This window comes from Diadema antillarum, unplaced genomic scaffold (assembly GCF_040938485.1).
Source record: "Diadema antillarum isolate AM-2024a unplaced genomic scaffold, OU_Dant_1.0 seq00001325_RagTag, whole genome shotgun sequence".
NCBI lineage: Eukaryota > Metazoa > Echinodermata > Echinoidea > Diadematoida > Diadematidae > Diadema > Diadema antillarum.
The window spans coordinates 568,372-587,844 of NW_027272096.1; the positions used below are offsets into that span (position 1 = coordinate 568,372).

General features: G+C 38.2%; 1 protein-coding gene across 1 annotated transcript in view; it reads left to right on the forward strand.

Moving 5' to 3' along the window:
* The window catches only part of LOC139708330 (polypeptide N-acetylgalactosaminyltransferase 13-like), a 57,133-nt gene that overhangs the window by 28,838 nt on the left and 8,822 nt on the right, over positions 1-19,473 (forward strand). Inside the window, exons 5-9 of the mRNA XM_071620291.1 lie at positions 12,259-12,429; positions 13,155-13,272; positions 15,361-15,678; positions 17,527-17,625; positions 18,749-18,880. Of these exons, the coding sequence (XP_071476392.1) occupies positions 12,259-12,429; positions 13,155-13,272; positions 15,361-15,678; positions 17,527-17,625; positions 18,749-18,880 (838 nt within the window). The remainder of the gene's footprint in view (positions 1-12,258; positions 12,430-13,154; positions 13,273-15,360; positions 15,679-17,526; positions 17,626-18,748; positions 18,881-19,473) is intronic.

Here is a 19,473-nt window from a genome sequence, read left to right on the forward strand (position 1 = left end):
GTAGAAAAATCAGCCCGTCCTCAACGGGTTAAAGTGAACTGACTCTCAATGTACAGATTGACTTTGGTCAATAGAGTATCCAACCAGAATGGCATGACTTTTATGAAAGATCTGATGCAAAGTTATGGAATCAGTAAGGTTTTTACAAGTCTTCATCAAGCAGTGATAGTGATCATAGTCTTACATGTATGGTAGATTAGGTGGGGTCATCCCACAAGACCGTCACCCATGAGTCATACAGCCCACAAGTCCTACAGCCCATGAGTCCTACAGCCCACGAGTTCGACACTAGGCAAGTAAAATCCATGAGACCAACACTAGGTAAAAACTGCCCACGAGTTTGACTGTTAAAAAATGGGGTTTAACATGTCAGTCTTGTGTGCCTAGTTTGCTCAGTGTCGAACTCATGAGCTGTATGACTTGTGCGCTGTATAACTCGTAGACTGTATGACTCGTGGGTGTCGGTCTCGTGACGTGCACCTGATTAGGTGAAATGATGGCATCAGGGCATCACAAGTCTGCAATTGGCTTCATCACAATTTTTCACTAAATTTCCGTCTTTAGAAATCAATGAAAAAGAATAAATTGTATCCTTGGCATCAAAGATTTACAGAATACCTACAGTTTGTAGTTGTTAAAAACTCGGCACCTACAACTTTTTAATTGAAGTAGTTACGTGTGCTAAATTTTCAATCAGATTGTTTTGTTACATTTTGTACAATCTGAAGGGAGTGCTGAGGGGCTGTGACTCCTTCACCTTGTATTCAAATACAAAATTTACTGTAAAACATTATATTTTAGCTGCATGAAATTTTCGCAAATTGGGGCCAACAGCCTTTTTCACGGCATGAAATTTTCGCGAAGTGCGTCTGGCATTCAATGCATATAGTGTAGACAAGAGCCTGCACGTGCATTTTAATTTTGTGAATCTTGGCTCTCGCGAAATTTACGAAATTTAAATGCATGCGAACATTCCTCACTTCACAGTACTTTTGTAGCCTTACTAGATTGCTGTTTCTTAAAATCATAACATTTCATAGTTTCATACCTTCTGTAACTACCTTCTACAGTTTGTGTCGGATTGTAAATGCAACTGCTTCTACAGGTGATAGTCTGTATGATTGCTTTGACTCCATTCATCAAAGTCAACCTGATGAAAAAATAGAGTAGTGTTTTGCCTGTTACCATTTACTTTGATGAGTTGGCCAATTGGGAAGTCCACTGGCATGGTTTCTACCTGATTGGCACTGATGTTTGGAAACTAATTGCCAATGTACAGAGATTGCCCAATTCCCTTAATCCTTATTGTGTCGCCATGGCATTTCTGTTAGAAGGAGGTGCATTGTTTTGCCCGAGTGGGCTGGCTGATTTACAATTAGGTCAAGTTTGTTAGGAATCAACGGAATGCTGATGAAAAAAAACACACACCCAAAAAAAAAAACATGGATCAACATGCCTGGACATACAAGTAGAAGTAGGGTGTCTGGAGTATTTTTCCAACTTTTGAAATTCCATGAAAAGCCAATTATGAACTCAATTGTGTTCTATGGGACTCGCGTGTTATGCGATTAGGGGCACATTTTTTTTCATCCGCAGGTTGGCAGTGCGCGATCAGACACCCTGATATAAGTATCTGTAAGGAAGATTGCATTAGAGTCGCAAAAAATGTCCACCACGGATAATAATGTGTTATTGATGCAGAGTGCACTCAAGTCAGTCGGTTGCACCGCACTGCTTTTAAGACAGAAAAAGCTGAATCCACATAATAAGATGTGATATATGTGCCTACCATAATGCTAATGGACTGGTAGCATGATATGCACATCAGTTACCCTTAGAAGCCTACTGTTCCTAAATGTCATTTTGCATTGTATGAAAACAGGTTTTCAACAGTGATGGCAGAGTTTAAAGGGAAAGACGACCATGAAAATTAGTGTATTTGAATAGATGCAGAAAAATGAGAGGAACAGGATTTTTTTTTTTTTTTTTCATAAAGTGCTAGGTTTTGCAGTTCGCCATGTGTGAGTCCTGAAAAGGACTGTTGGAATGAAAGGGGGAAATGAGATGATAGGAGACGAAAAAGCGAAAAAGTGAGTGAGAGTATTCTTTCTAGAGTGTGTAGTCCTAAAGAGGACTGTGAACCAGAGAAGAGTATGTCAGAGCAAGGAGAAGGACTCGATGTTTCGGACAGTTGACTGTCCGTCCTCAGGAGTGAGTAAAGGCTGGAGATGCAGGAGATTGTAGGCAGGATTTTTTTCATTCATTCATTCATTTATCTGTGAGTGTTTGAGCAAATTCTGAGCACAATCTAAGAAAATATTTGTTGTTGTTTTTTATGTTGTTGATCAAATCAAGCACAAATTGGCATCATGTGTAGCATTTTAGGTCACTCCAATTTGCTCGTATTATGAAATAATTAGGTGATCCGAGTATCCTCTCATTAATTAATTGTCATTGTCCCATCAAGTAGATTTCCAATCATACATGCAGCAGTAATACAGTCATTATCAGTATTTTTTAGAACTTATCTTCCGTCCCCATAAAAAAAATCTATTATCAATAACAGGAAAGAAAGAAAGAGAGAGAGATGTACATCAAAATGTTGCCAATTTATGCTTGATTGATCACAACTTTAAAAAAAATCATAACTTCCTTTAGTTTTCAGCAGAATTTGCTCATATTTTTCACTGTCTTCCATTCCTTTTCTGCTTCTAATCACACAAACTAATCTTATGGGTTGACTTCCCCTTAAAGAATATACAAGCATACAAATAACACCAGATGAGATCAACAATGCACCCCTAACAAACAGGCAGAATACAGGCACCCCTTAACCCTGTCATTGCTGAAAACAAGAGCATTTTATATAAAGAGCAATGACAATAGTGACATGCTCATTGCAAAAATTTTGAAATTTGGGTGGCGTCTGTTTGATTCAGCGTTCTCACTGTAAAAGAAAAAGAAAAAAACTTTGGGTCGCGATTATTTACAAAGAGCTGACCTGCACATGTTATGAATGGTATGCTTTAATACTACACGTGTACATGTAGTCTGCGTCTCAAGGCCAATTCAATATGCTGTTGCATGCCACAGCATGGTAAAAATAGCAAGGTGTGACACGCAATGTGCATTTTGGGATATAAAGTCTCAAAATTTTTTCCACCATCGTTCTTACTCCACAACTTCACGTCAGTAAATTTGTGTAGTAATTTGTGCAATTTGGATCGCAACCAAAATCTCGCAAAAAAGTGCATTATTTCTGTTCTCACTGTGAAAGTTTTGAAAAAAAACCCACACATTATATTTGGTGCAATGAGAATGGCACCTACATTAAAGTTGACCAGGTTCTTCAAAGTCATCATTTCACAAGTAGTGCATAAAATATACACTCTGCCAAAATATGGTGGATGGATGCTCGTAATACCTGGGGAGAAATTCTATCTTTAGGCATTTGTGATTATAGCGTTATGTGTGTGGAATTTGTGATTTAACCACGTTACAGATGATAGCATAATTGAGCGAAAGGCCATAAAGTGATAGAGCAAATGATGGTAGAGAAATTGAGTAAATGAAGATAGAGCAGTGTAGTAAAAGAAGCCAGTCTATGAACTTTTTTTTTCACACTTTTGCGTAAGAATTTTTATTTGCTTTTTCATGCATTCCAGCGTATGACTGCCTGATTGTAAACTGTAATGATTCAGTACAAGTTTATTCCCTCTAAATCTTTGTTAGGCTGGTGTTACGTTTACTTGCACAAGTGTGCTGATTATGGGGTCTGATGGTGAATAATATAAACTATATGCCTCATTTGATATTTTCACCATTGATGCAGACACTTTTACAATACTCTGACTGAGTGGAAAATAAAATAGTTAGTCATCAGAGCAAGTGAACTTTGGGTTCGGGTCAGTGAAAGTGCGTATGAGTAAAATTCTCCAAAATTCACTCGACTCGCTTGGCAAGTCAGTGCCTACAAAATTTTTAGGACACTTTCCTGTGAATTGCATCATGAGGCTACTGTTGCTCATATACTGTAAATAATAACAGGCTCTGCTTCTACTCCTCATGAGAGCACTGTCAACTATACAAAGACCGCCATCTTGTATGATGTGGGCAGTGCTTTCAGAACTGATTACACTCTGCTTTTTTTCCCTTTTTTTTAAAGGAAATTGTAAGTGCATTAGGCAATTTAGATTGTAATTGTTGTGTCTACTGGTGGTGCATGTCCTTTGCATCTTCGGACCAGATCGCTCTAGCGAAAATTGGCTAATGTTCACCCTGAATAGTGGGAGTGCAAGTTTAAGGTCTGTTTAAAACTGAAATACCGTGTTTGATGTAAATGTAGTTTGATAGTGGATCTTGTGGAGAGTGCACAAATGGCTTCCCCTTTCCGTGTCATCTGAGAGTATTACATCGTCAGAAATGGCAGGACCTGCCCAGATGTTTTGGGTGCATTTCGGATTATTGTATGTCAATCTCCTATGTCAGACAGTAGCACAAGGTCTTTGTGATGAATTTTGAAGACCACACACCAGAAGAAATTAATGGGACTGTTATGTTCATAATGAGATGGATACATGGCTGATTTTAGATGTAGAGAGAAATGGCAGTGCTTTTGCAAAGTTCTTTCTTTTATATGTCCTGCATAGTCAGACTTAGATCAAACTTTGTGCTAGAAGTAAAGTTCTATGAAATGAGGCACGTGGCAGATTTGAATTTCAGCATAGTTATAGCAGCAGCTGTGGAAGTTCTAGCCATGATAATGAATGTGATGTCTGAATGAGTCTGTGCATTTTCTGTGTTGAAGCCTTACTCATGCTGTACAGTACATAATATCATACAGTAAACACGTACAAAAAGTGTATCAAATGCCAAGATATGAATAGCAACCATTCGTCCTTTGGACTGACTCGTGTAATTACAGTTCATCACATGATTACAAAAGGATTGCTCAGGTTGATTGCATTCCAATTTGATCTTTGTTTGTTATTTGGAAAAACGGGCAAAACAAAAATAACTTTTCATAAATGGAGAAGTTAATGCCTGGAAGCAAGGCTAAACAATGGAAATAGAAGTACCCCCAGACACAATCCGTAATCCTTCACTCAATTTCTCATGGGGCGACAATGGAAAACGAGGGAAAACCCGTCTGACAGTCATATCCCCCACGCTGCGACCACGTAGGATTCTGCGAGCATTGTGCTGTTATTCTTAGTCATCAACTCCGTGATACGTGAGGGCAGTCTACAGCTTGTGTTTGATGGCCAAAACCAAGCAAATACCAACAACCCCTTTAAAAAACACTGTGAAGCTAAATACTGTAAAAACTAGAAACATTCGCAGAATGAAACTTTCGGAAATTTGAGCCAATTGCCTTTTTTTGCGGCACAAAACTTTCACAAATGGCCACTCGCATTTCATGCATTGTGTTGACAAACATTTTTGTGAATCTTGGCTCCTCGCGAAGTTCGTGAAAGTTTATTTCACATGAAAATTTCTGGTTTTACCATATCTCTGGTGTAGAAATTTCCTTTAATCTCAAAAGAGAGTGGGTGCACTAAAACTGATTTTGTAAATGTGAGTAAAAAATTGTGTGCATTGACAAATATGTACAGAGTCTAGGCCTAAAATTTTGGTGTGTTTGATTCTAGGGATTTAGAGATCAAGCATTGTGTTTTGAAAGCAACAAGGACTTACCAGTAACAAGTAACTGTGTGAGCCTTTAGTAGTATGGCTTTAGGAATTAAACTTTTCCCAAGTTTAACCTCTAAATTTCAGCTGTATGCATGTCCCAAATTCATTGTTGACCATTTTTTCATACTAATATCACAATGCATCGTATTGCTGTAAAGTTATCTTATGGAATCCAGTGATACAGTCTTGATTTGATATGAAGTGTATATCTCCCATCCGTGAAAACTTGTAGAGTGTCAAATGGAAAGATGGAAAATTCAGATCTGTCAGTACGTTTTCTCAAGCCAAAGAGCCTCTCCTTTTATACCCCAGCCAGAATTCCCATGGGCAATAATTTGTTAAGTTGGTGAAGTAACGGCAGCACGAACTGATCCAAGTTTATGAAATTTACTCCTAAAACAATCTGGATTCTCAGGTATCAAGAGGTTCAGATAATTGACAGATGGGTATCAATATGATATATGAACTGTTGCATTCACATTTGTCTCCGAAGCCAGAGTGGAGGGAAAGAAGTTTTGCTCTTTTACTGTGGACTGTACACACTTGTGCCTCCCTTACCCTCCCCAAAGCAGGGGGGCACAGTCTATATACGTCACTGGCTCATCAAAGCCAATGCTGACTGATCAGCCCACATGCACAGAAATGGCGCTCCTGACCTGCTTTTTTAGGAAAGTCATTAAATCGCCGCTAAGTTGTGTGCATGCCGGCGTGTGGTGCAGGCCGCCCTAGGGCATAAACCCTCCACTGAGATTTTGTCCCAGAAGCCAACACGTTTGCTAGTGCACAGGAGAGGCTTTTGTTACCCAAAAAATCATTCACACATTGACTTTGGAGGAGATAACCCCCTCATTGTGGGCCATTCTCCATGACTCGGAAACAAGCGTGAACAAGGAATGGCTGACAAAGCTAGTACTTTGCACAAATGTATCTGTTGTGCACAATGAAAGACCTTGACCTGTTGTTAGATTTATGTACAAAAATATATACAACATAAGATATATTGTACATGCACATGAATACTATTTTGTGTAACATTTGCTACAGATTGACTGACAAAAAAAAGCCCCCACCCCCATTCCCCCCCCCCAAAAAAAAAAATAGATTCTAGGAATAAATCCTGTCCTTGACCTTGAATCTTGGTACAGTTGTATATGAACTTGAAATTACAGTGTACTGGAGATATGATATACGTGGGATGTTGTGCGATGTTAGGAGCACCGTTTGAACAAAATGAATAATTGGATATGATTAAGGTACAGTCATAGTGCCTCTCTTTTTTCTTTTTTTTAAATTAAAAAAAAAAAATTGTTTTAAAACAATCATGCAGAACAACAATTTTTCCCAGTCGTGGGGGAAGGATAATAATATGGCAACTAAAAACTTCATATGCTATATTTTATGCTTGAATATTTTGTTTTCCTTCAAAATCTGTACAAGAGTTTTCTCAATGTGCCTTTGTGAGACTGCCTAACACAGTGTAGGGTATCACTTCTGTGGGAATGTTTTTAGCTAAGCGTGCATCACTAATGCGGTTAGACATGTAAATCATGATATAAGGCATAACCTTGAATAGTTATTAGAACAGCAACCTCAAAAAAAAAAACACATGTACTTGTATTAACCATTCTTGGCTTCTGTCCCTACCAAGCGTGTAGTGTAGCATTTTATATTCAACTTTACACAGTTCCATACATAGTGCTGTTTGATGATTTTAGAATCACTGAGCTGTATTTTTTGTTTAAACAAATTTTCAAACATTTAACAGTGACATTGCAGTCTTGAGTAAGAAGTTCTGGGTGAAAAATCCTGCCCACACATACATTGTAGTACACTGTACATGTATGCAACAAGCGACATTTTGATTCCCGCCACCCCCCCCCCCCCCTTCCAGGGTTAGCTTACATCATTGTGGTTTATGATGTGCCGTGGTATGTGTGTGTGTGTGTGTTGTATTCTACATGAAATCCTGGGCCAAAAATATTTAAAGACAAAAGGCAGCTGTCTGATTTATACATCCTGTGTCTGGGCAGCTCGTGTGCTGCCAGAAAATATAAAAGATAAAGACTGATTAAAAAAAATGAAATATATGAGTGGAGCAAAGCTTTTGACAATGATTCAGTGAAATTGTATTGTTGGTTTATAAAACACACACACACACACACACACACACACACAGATCCTCCCCCCCCAAAAAAAAAAACAAAACAAAACAAAACAAAACAAAACAAAAAACCCACAACAACAACAACAGCAACAACCCAAGGCATGAGAAGGTACAACAATGTAATAATTGGGTGAAGAGAAGTAGTCTACACATCTATGTATAAACTAATAACTTAGAGTACCCAGTATTCGTTCTTTTGATCAGAGCTTGATAAAAAAAAAAACTGATATGAACTACCAGCAGTTATAGTTAATCTGATGGTGCAGTTTCTGTTGAGGTGGGGTTTACCATTTCCAACATTTTTTGATGATGATTTTTTGAGATAATGAGAAACCTCTTATGAAATATGAAAGAGCACAATAATTCATAAGAGCAATTCAAAGTTTGTATGATGAAAATTGTTTTTTAAATGGCTGAGATAACATCCAAAACAAAGCAATCATGATAAAAGGTGGGACCCACCTTTTATTAGGATCACTTTGTTTTACTTTGCTTTTGGATATCTTGGCCATTTCATAACCAGTTTTCATCAAATAAGGTTTGGATTTCTCTTAGAATTGTAATTGATGTTATGGACACACTACATACTATAATAACACAGACTAGGCTGTGGCATTGAGTGTCACGCACAATGGAAAGGCGGAATGAAAAATATCCCCGAGGCAGGGATATTTTGATTTATTCCTGTTAAGTATGAAAATGATAGATTCAGGAAAACATCGAGATACATAGTGTTCTGTTGGACCAAAGACTATATAGGGCTTTTTACACTTGTAAATTTTTGCTTAGCCCCGGACCAACGGTGGGGCTAAGGGGGGGCCTTAGCCCCACCGTTGGTACGGGACTATCCTTAGCCCACTTTCTGTTTACACTCGTTTTTGCCAAAGTGGGCTAGCCCCACCGATAGTACGGTACTATCTGGCCCTGCAAAATAGCAGGGGTTAGCACCGCAATTGCGGTGCTAGCACCGCAATTGCGGTGCCAAGCAAGTGAGTGTAAACAGAACGAAAAAATAATCCTGGGCTAAGCGACGGAGACGAAGTCCGACCCTCACTGACCAATCAGAAACGAGGTAATCAAGTGCTGCCGGTGCGTGCGTGTACGTGTACAGTGCACAGCGTAATTATGAATATTCATGTGGTTTGGAAAGTCCGGGGCTAAGAAATACGAGTGTAAAAAGGTCAGTTTTCTCCTTAGCCCCGGACAAGAGATAGTACAGGACTAATTGGCGAGTGTAAAAAGCTGAAAAAATTGGTACGGGACTAACGATAGTCCTGGGTCAGAGAAAGTCCGGGGTTAAGAAACACAAGTGTAAAAAGCCCTCAAGTTGTTGATGTAGTAGGTATGGTTTATACAGTCAAACCTGTCTCAGCGGCCACCTGTCTATAGTGGCCACCTGCCATATACTGTACAGGCACTACAAAAATTCCCTCTGAGAAGAAAGGGGTTTTGAAGACCCTGTCTGTAGCGGCCACCTGTCAAAAGTGGCCACCTTTTTCGTCTTTCTTGGCTGGCGGCTATAGACAAGTTTGACTTTGTCACATTGTCTGTTTACTTAGTATTATATCCATTCTTCAGTGTCTCTGTTTGTTTGAGTTTTTGGGTGTGTTTTTGTTTTGTTCTGTTTTCAAACATTGCAATATTAGTCAAGTTGCCCCTTCTCATAGCTGCCTCAGAGAAAGAAAGTTTTGCAGCACATCTATGTACACTATTTTTGGGCTGCATTAGACGTGTATCTAAAAAAAAAAAAGGGAAAAAAAAAGCGGTAGTCACCTGCGCATTGCAACACTGCAGCAGGTAGACTATCTCTCCCTCTCTCTCGCCCCCTCCCCCTCCTTTTGAGTATTTAGACACAGTACTAGCAAGCCATTCATGTAATTTTGCATGACCTTGTCAATATCCTGTTGTTTGGTGGTTGGGAGGTGAACTCTGCATGATGCTACAAGCCCAAGAATCCATGGCAACAACAACAACAAAATGGTGGCTGATACACTCTCACTATATGTGTCACTTTATATAAATATATATATATATTATACAAAATATGTTTGTTTGACATGTATTCAGCATGTACATTTTAATGTATGCTACATTGTACAGACATTGCAAACTGGTAAAGTGAATTCTATGTGTACCTATTTCAAGAAGGACTTGTGCTCCAAGAGGAAGGAAATTTAGTTTGGATGACGGGAGAGAAATAACTAGGTCTCTGGAAGATTTAGGGGAAATCTGACCGAAAATATGAAAAAAAAAGTTAAATCCATGCACGTCTTAGTATAAGGGCATCAAACATATTGCATATTTGAGTATACATTGTATGTACACAGTATGCCAAGAGACCTATGTTGGTGACCTTTTTGTGATAAGGATTTTGTTAATGTGTTGCGTTAATTTTTTTGTGTTTTTGTTCCACATTTTGTTTCTCTATGGAAGCATCTTTTGAGAGTCTACTTAACCTGTTTAAGATGGTTTGATTTTGCTACAACACACATTTCCCCATAGACACCTTCCCAAATATACTCAGGACACATCCTCAATGGGTTAATACACACACTTTGCACGACAGAAGAAGTCTTCATTCCTACATTCACATTTTCAGGAAAAATGTATTATATATTTTACAGGGGGTAATTTTCGTGATATCGCATCGCAATTTGCAATGCATCTTTAGTACCACTCCTGCACGAACTATCTTTTGTGTTGCATTTGTACTTCCATAGAAGTGTCCAGCATACCATTTGAAGCATTATTCATCAGCTGAAATATTGCTCTTCAAATTAAAGTTGAAAAAATACTCCCTGTTTCAGTCCTTTTTGTGTGTGAGTGTAGGAAACGAGCTGTAGGATCACCAGGGGAAAGTGTTTCATGGTCACATGACCCGGACAGATATTAATAGGTGCCCTTGGGACACCACATGGGATGATACACTGACAGTTAGATAGAGGTTTAAAATTTAGTTTCCTTTGTCTAGTTGACCTAATTGTTTGCTGATACGTTGCCAGTAATGCTGCTCAGCTTTCAACGAAAACATCCTCCTGGCACACCTGTATGTGAGATATGTTTTCCCTTTTCTTCCTTTTCTTTGATTTTTCCAATCCCCAGTCCCTCCCCACCCCACACTCCCTTCTGTTCCAGGGGACTGTTTCATGAAACGTTTTGTCAGTGATTTACACTGACAACTGTTAAAAGCTACTGAAATCCTTGCTTCTGATTGGCTGATAGCAAATTTGTCAGTGAAAACCTCCGACAAACTCGTTGATGAAATGCCCCCAGGTGTGTCCCTCTCTGCTCCTTTCTCCATCTGTCAGCCTATCTCTGATTCTGTCTCTCCTTCTGTTTTCTCTCTCCCAGTCACTCTCCTTTTCTTTGTCTGTCTCTCTGTCTGTCTGTATGTCTGTCTGTCTGTCTCTCTGTTTCTCTCGCAGTCTGTCTTTCTCCTTCTCAATCATTATCAGCCTATCTCTGATTCTGTCTCTCTTTCTGTTTTCTCTCTCCCAGTAGCTCTCCTTTTCATTGTCTGTCTGTCTGTCTGTCTGTTTCTCTTTCTTTCTTCAAGTCTTTCTCCTTTTATTTCTATTTCTATCAGCCTCTTTTTAAAGGACAAGTTCACCTTCATAAACATAAGGATTGAGAATATGTAGCAATATTAGTAGAACACATCATTGAAAGTTTGAGGAAAATCAGACAATCCGTTCAAAAGTTATGAATTTTTGAAGTTTTTGTGCAGTAACCGCTGGATGAGAAGACTACTGCAGTGTATGAATAACTTAGATGTCACATGCGTACAACAATATAAAGGAAAATATAAAGAGAATTTCACAAAATGCCATCTTTTGAAAAAAAGTACACATTCCCCTGACTCGTTACCAACAAATGTTATGGGTAATATTATTCCCCCTGCCTTTAGAAAGAGGCAAGTCAAGAGCTCTTTTATTATGCGAAAAAAGTGAAAATATGTTGAATTTTCTTTTACATTTTCTTTATACTGTTGTACGCATATGACTCACAAGCTGTAGTAGTCTCCTCATCCAGCGGTTCCAACACAAAAATTTTAAAAATTCATAACTTTTGCATCGATTGTCCAATTTTCCTCAAACTTTCACTGATGTGTTCTACTAATATTGTTGCATTCTCTCAATCCTTATGTTTATGAAGGTGAACTTGTCCTTTAATGTATCTCTCTGTTTCTCATTCTCTCCAGCTGTTTTTCTTTCTCTCACAGTCTCTCTCTTTCTCCTTTTCTGTCTCTGTCAGCCTCTGTCTGTCTGTCTGTTAGTGTGTTAGTCTGTGTCTTTCTCTACCTCTCTTCAATGAACTGTCGATCAAGGTGTGTTCAGTGCAGCAGTCTACTATAATCATAGTTCCTCTTTTGGATTCTGTTGATTCCTCCTTTTCTGCAGGACGACGTCCGTCTGTCCGGTGATCGATGTCATCAGCGACGACACCTTCCAGTACCAACACGGGAATGACCCCCAAATGGGTGGCTTTGGCTGGTCCCTATTCTTCAAGTGGTACCCTGTGCCCAAGAGGGAACAGCTTAGGCGGAAAGGTGATCCAACAGAACCAGTGAGGTAATCACACTTGTACCATTTGAAGGCCTTAACGTAGTTGTAAGTGAAACGCCCAGGATCGCCTGTCTTAATACTCCCTAAACTACCCAAAACCGCTCATCCTTTTTTTCAGTAGTTTTATGCTTTATTATTTTTTTTCATATATATACAATATATAATTATGAATTTTAAAGAGGTCAAAAGTCAACAAAAGTTTGTCAGAAATATTTCTGTGACACACCATTATCTTTGTAAAGCCTTGATAGGATTTCAAATAAACATAGCTTCTAATAGACATAAATAAATATGCAGTGAGGCTATTTGACATCATTTAGAAAGTTGTCGAAATGAGAACAATATCGCTGTACCTTCCAGGGAACTATGGGCTATTATGTACAGAAACTTCAGTATTTTCTGTCATTGTATTGCGTAATGTGTAGATTCATCCAATATATATATTGTATACAAGTACACAGACATAACATTTTGTTTTGTTTTGTCTTACAGATTTGATTTTTTGTCCATGATGTTATTAAAGGCTATTTTGCCCGTAAAGAGATAAATACAGATTTTGTAGGTCCAGAATGACATCATTACTGTTACCTCAGTGTGATATACTGCGTGATACAACTTGTACATTCAGCTGAGAAATTTGCTAGAGATGCATGTTGCATACATGTAGTTTACCTTGTATTTTTTTCTCTCCCCCCTTTCCCCTCCCCTCCCCCCCCCCAATCCTAATGCAGGTCACCCACAATGGCAGGAGGTCTCTTTGCCATCGACAAGTCATATTTTGAGGAGCTTGGGCAGTACGACCCGGGCTTCAACATCTGGGGAGGGGAGAATCTCGAACTGTCTTTCAAAGTAAGACAAGTGTTTAGTGAAGAAATATACTAGGAACTTACTTTTGGATTACACCATGTGTGTATGGTCTCTCGTACATACTGTAACATTCGTATTGGAGGGACTGCAGAAAAGAAGTGTTGGTGGTTTTCAAAAAAAGGTAGCCCCTGTTATCTGTTGAAAAAAGAAAAAAAAAATGTGTATTCTTTTATCTGTATGCAAACAGAGAGAGAGAGAGAGAGAACAGTTAGTTTGGGAGGATATTATCCAAAAGAGCAAAACATACTGCATTCACTTGCAAATTTGTCAACATTACAAATGTGACATATAGTAATTTTTAATATGGGTAATATTTCAAAAGCTACATGTATGGCTCTATAACCAGTAAGCTAACTTAGAACAAATTATTAAGATTTAGATGTCAGTGAAAAACTTTAATGAGGTGTCCTGTAGCTACATGATATAATAATGGTTGGCATGGTCGTGTGATTCAAAATGTCCTTTTTCATTTCATGCAATTGTGTGTGTACAAGAGGCCAAGTACATTTTAAATAGTTTTCCATGAAGTTACTAGGATATTGAAATTTCCCCTAAATCTTTGCAAATTCCTGAGCTTTGCATTGCTGCCAAGAAGTGAATCTTAGTTCCTGATTGAAAAGTTGTCCAGGTGGAGGTACAAACTAGTATAGGTCATGCCTTTGCCTAAACAATACACACATACCCACATTGTACAACCGTACTTGTACACTATGTATTCTACGTAACAGTGACTTCCTTGGATGTACACGTATGTATAAGTGACTCTGCTAAAGGTAGATCTAATCCCATAACAAGCCATAGGCCTTGATGAGTATTACTCCATTGTCTTTCAGTCTTCTTTGTTTTTGTTTGTTTGTTTGTTTTAAATGGGGGCATTAGGCCTGTGAAGGTTGTGGGATGTGAAATTATATATTGTGATCTCTTATTTACAGTTTGTACCATCTAAAATTAGAAACACTCCTTACCTACAGAGTGATCTGCAAAACTTCAGTTGTGTTAGTCACCAAACTGTATGTCTTCAAGACTCTATTTTGGTGAGAATTTAGTGAGACCCAGGAGACTTGTTTCTGTGGTAATAATTGACTGCTGAATGCTAAAAACAAACACAACAACAACAAACAACAAACAAAATCTTCTTGTACTTTTGTCTTCACACTAAAATTTACAGCAGTTTCATAAACATCACATGTAGTTTACAGGAACTCTTGGCATATTCAACTGTGCTGTGCACACTTGTGTCACTGCACTTATACATTTAGAGTGATCTAGTTTTTTTTTTGGGTGTGAAAGGGGTTCCAAGTCACATTCCATTAAAGAGAGGATGTGAGGTTGACACACATCTAATGCCAGTGGCAGATATCGTAATTAGGAGAGACAGGGAGATCAAGGGGCCCCATGATGTGTCAGTCTTTGCTGAGAAAATGTTTCTGCTTAAACTTTGGTGGTACATACATAACATGTACATGTATCATGTGAAAACCGTAAAGTTGCTTGTATTTGTGCAGGCATAATATTGATGGTGGTGAGTGAAAGTACACTGTATGTTTCCAGTGATGAGCAATAATATTCTGATTATCACCCGTTTGATTGCTGTAAAGTACAATGTAAAGATATAATAAACAAGAAAAATGCTGTTTTTGTTGTTTTTTATCTGCTTATTTTCTTTCCAGCTTTGGATATGTGGAGATAAAATGAAGCTCATAGAGTTTATGAGTGTATACATTAGTCTATGATATTACAAGTGTATTTTAGATAATGATAATGATGATGATCAATAATGTTAATGTACACGCACATTGACGTGAAACACAGTGTATATGAGGCTATGCGCTTTCATAAGGCAAGGAACGACTATGCTAAAATAATATGATTTCATTTGCAATGATACCGAGTTTCGTGTTTGTTTAGACATTGAAAAGAAGCATTTTAAAGGCAGATGTGAATTTTTTACTGATGTTGGTACTTTGTCTTGAATTCTTGGGTAGATTATTATGTAAAGTATCTTAAATGTATGGTGATATGCAAAAACAACAAAAACACTTTTCGGGGCATGTTTAATTTTTTTCCCAGCTTTGGATGTGTGGAGGTAAGCTGGAATTCATCCCCTGCTCCCACGTCGGCCACGTGTTCCGCAAGAAGTCCCCCTACCACTTCCCACCCGGCACCAACTACGTCAACAAGAACAATAAGCGGCTGGCCGAGGTCTGGCTGGACGAGTACAAGAACTTCTACTACCGCATATCGCCCTCGGTGGCCAAGACGGACCCAGGCGACCTGTCGGACCGACTCAACCTGAGGAGCAGCCTGAACTGCAAGTCCTTCAAGTGGTACCTGGAGAATATCTACCCAGAGTCATCCTGGCCGGTCAACTACCAATTTATGGGGGAGGTCAGTCCTAGACCTTGATTTTTTTTTTTTTTCAAATTAATAATTTTTACTTCAAGCTGTTTTTGTTGTTGTTGTTCTTACAACTGATTGACAAATTACTCTTCAACGAAGTAAATGCACATGTATTGTTCAGTGTTTTTAAGTACAAAATAGCCATGATAAAAATCATAGGCATACATGTACATACAACTTTTGGGTATTCGAACTCGACTGGATGCAAGAATTATTGATATGAATAAATATGAAGTACCTGCGGCTACAAGGAATAAGAGCCATCACTGGCTACAGGGCAGAAACTTGGTAGTCTAGTGGATATGATGCCCATCTAGCAGTCAGTAGGTCGTGGGTTCAATCCTACCAGAGTACAATGTTTATGATTTATTCCCATGAATTTGATCATGACCATTACTCCAAATACTGAATAATCAATATGTATTTACTTTGATGATGGGCAGTTTGCCAATCAGTTGCAACAGACACAACACGACATGAGAAATTGTTAATTGAGGCTAGGAGTTTATGACAACATCACCACCAGTAACAATGAACATATTTTCAGTCTTCTGAGAGAAGGAAATTAAAAGGATGATGATTCAGTTTGTACCTGTAACTGTTTAAAGGCAAGGGAGTTCTGCTCAGTATTACCATACTTGCCAACTAATAAGATTTTATCAGATTCAGTAAGATTTTTTACATTGAAGATAGCAAAATAAGATTTTCTGTCGGAGAAATAAGATTAAAAAAAAAATATTTGGATATACAATGTACAGTACCTTCATGTGTATTTTCTGAAGATTTGACTGAAAGTAAGATTTTTAACTTCAGTTTGCGTATAAAATAAGATTTTTGCAATCCACGAGTAAGATATTTCATCTTGAAATGTTGGCAGGTATGTATTACTGAAAGGGGCAATGTACAGTATATCTCCCCTTCCCCTCCCCCAGTGTACATGTAGAGGAGGGGTGAGCTAGCCATGAAAGAGTCATGACAATAATGTAAAGATGCAATAATACTCTCTTTGTTTTCCCCAGTGGTTAATGACCCAGAGAATCTCCAGTGATATGTTTGTAACTCCCCTGTGTGTTTCCCTACCATCACAAAACATGTGCAATATATTTTAAGAGTTTGGTATTAGATCTCTATCCCATTTCATGATATTGGAACTCTTCTGTAAGTTTCTCATTACTGATAGTAATTCAATTTCCACTAATAATGCACATGTTTATCTTCAGTGTGCTGCATTTTTAATACTTCAAATGTGCATGAAATAGAATTTTGTAGAATGTGCATGTGTAGAACGTGTAAAATAGAATGTGCATGAAATAGAATCTTTAGAATTTTGTATGTACTCCGTCCTAATTGAATGAGGTTGATGTTCTTTTCCTTAGACTTGCCATTACAGTGACTAATAGAATTTCCACTATTAGTCACTGTCTTTTTAGTGTATTACATGACTTCACAGCGTAATATGAGTATTTATATAGAGGTTGGTACACTTTCCAAGATGATGCTCTTATTTTGTAGACTTCCCATTATTGTAGGCTAATAGAATATCCAGTTATGAACATACATTTGTCTTCAGTGTATTGCATTATGTGACGATGCTCTTGAAATTCATTTTTACAGTTTGATGTGTTTTTCATCACGACCTGATGATTTTAAAATTTTCTTTTAATATCCCATTACTATCGGCTAATGAAATATCCTTTAATACGATATATATTTTCTTCTTAAAATGTATTGCAGAACTTCACAATCAATGTGCATAGAGGGTACTTGCTTTTTTTGTTTTCAAATTTGGTTAAGTTTGGATTTGTTTCTTTCTCTCTCCCTATCCTTGATCAACAGGTCAGAAATATAGAGACCCACGTGTGTCTGGACACCATGATGAAGGAAGCGGGTCACAAGGTCGGCCTCTTTGGATGCCATGGTCAAGGGGGTAACCAGGTGATGTGTCCCTTCCCCCCCCCTTTCTCTGTGTCTGTCGCCCTCGCTGAGTAACATTGGCCATTGTGCTGATAATCCCCTCGCATTTGATTTTGTGATCATGCCCAACTTGCCTTCCTTTTCCTTCTTCTTGTCAATTGAAATCAGTTTTGTCCTTTTAGTGAAGTTCTCCTTCAAACAGAATGACTTTCAAAAGTTTCTATTTGTCAGCTTTTAATCTTCCAGTATACCACTGTGTCCTGTCTGCATTGAAATGGATGAGGTGTTAATATGTAACTCCATGTTTACATGGACTTTTAAAATGGGTAAGGTAGAATCACAGAAGCAGATACAAAGTTTTGTAGTTGAAAGTTTGATCAAAATTAGACAGAAAAAAAAGCTTATGCTTTCAAAGTTCCAAATTTTGCCAACAATATTAATGCTGGTTCCAACCCAACCACATATATTATGCAAACTAGATAAAAGATAGCAAGCATGACTCAAATTTACTGGTCTTTGCATTGGTATGTTGTTGTATAGATCATGATTTTTGTCAATTTTGATGGCACCTTCAGGTACAATCCCTTACCCCCTGAAAGATAAATCCTTTACCCCCATGTAAAATTTTGACAACATGGCAATAATTTGATGGGAGTGATAAAGTTTATTTCATGTCAAGATAAGAAATTTGGTGAAGAATTGTTTGTAAGTCAATGAGGACTTGGATATGGGGTCATGATATCATCGCTTTGGGTAAGTTGAACGTGTGGCTGCAACTGATGTCTGATGAAAACATGCAGAACTTTCCCATTCTGTAACTTGTGTATTTCATGAGTGATTCTGATGAAACCTCATCCATTCTGTTTGTTTGATAATGCTCAATTAAAGTTGACTATAAAATTTTAAGGCATTATGGAAGACCTAGAAACCACGACATTTACCTTGTCATATCAGGTTTATCTCCTCTATATCAGGATACAAAAATAAAGACATGCATATGTATGAAGGGCTGTGACCTGCCAAATTCATCTTGCAGTTCATGTATAGGAGGGTTTTGTTATATCCAACCTTGTTATAACAAAGTTCCAGTGTAGTATACAAAACATGTAATGCAACCTTTGACCTCTGTCTGTCGTGTGATCAGATCTGGGCACTGACCAAGCACAGCGAGCTGCGACACGACGACCTCTGCCTGGACGTGGCGCGAGGCGGTCCCGTCATGATGCTGAGCTGTCACATGCAAGGCGGCAACCAGCAGTGGAGCTTCAATAAAGACGTAAGTCCAGCCCTCCTTTCTTTTTTGGGGGGCCATTTTGTTGCCTATACTGCAAGTGTCTAGCCAAGGGTAATATTTTATCTCACTTTTGCTATATACATTGTACATATCACAAAGGGTACCAGAAGCACCATGTTTTTTTGCTGTCCATCCGTATGCACTGGATGTCATTAACACAAAGAAAAAGGAAAGAAAGAAAAAACTGCCTGGGTGGACTTTCACGATAACGTGCTACTTTGTACATGAGGTGTAAATGCACTGTGTACATTGTGGAGGAAGACAGAAAATCACTTGGTGTCGACGGTCAAGCGTCTTTGAATTTTTTTCCAAAAAGATGTAATTTTCAGCTAGAAATGTCCAGTGGTGGTATGATTTTTTGTGAAAGATGGAAATAAGCAGTTACTTCATGAAATGGCAATGGTCATCAGGGATTAAAGTCGAGGTGAAAGGTCACTCTGAGTTGATATGTAATATTTTAACAAGAACCTCAGCAGGAATGTAGTAATATAACTTTGTCAGAAAGATAGAAATAGATAAATGTATTTAACTGACATGATGGGTGAAAGGTCAAAGGTTATGTTTAACATCCACCA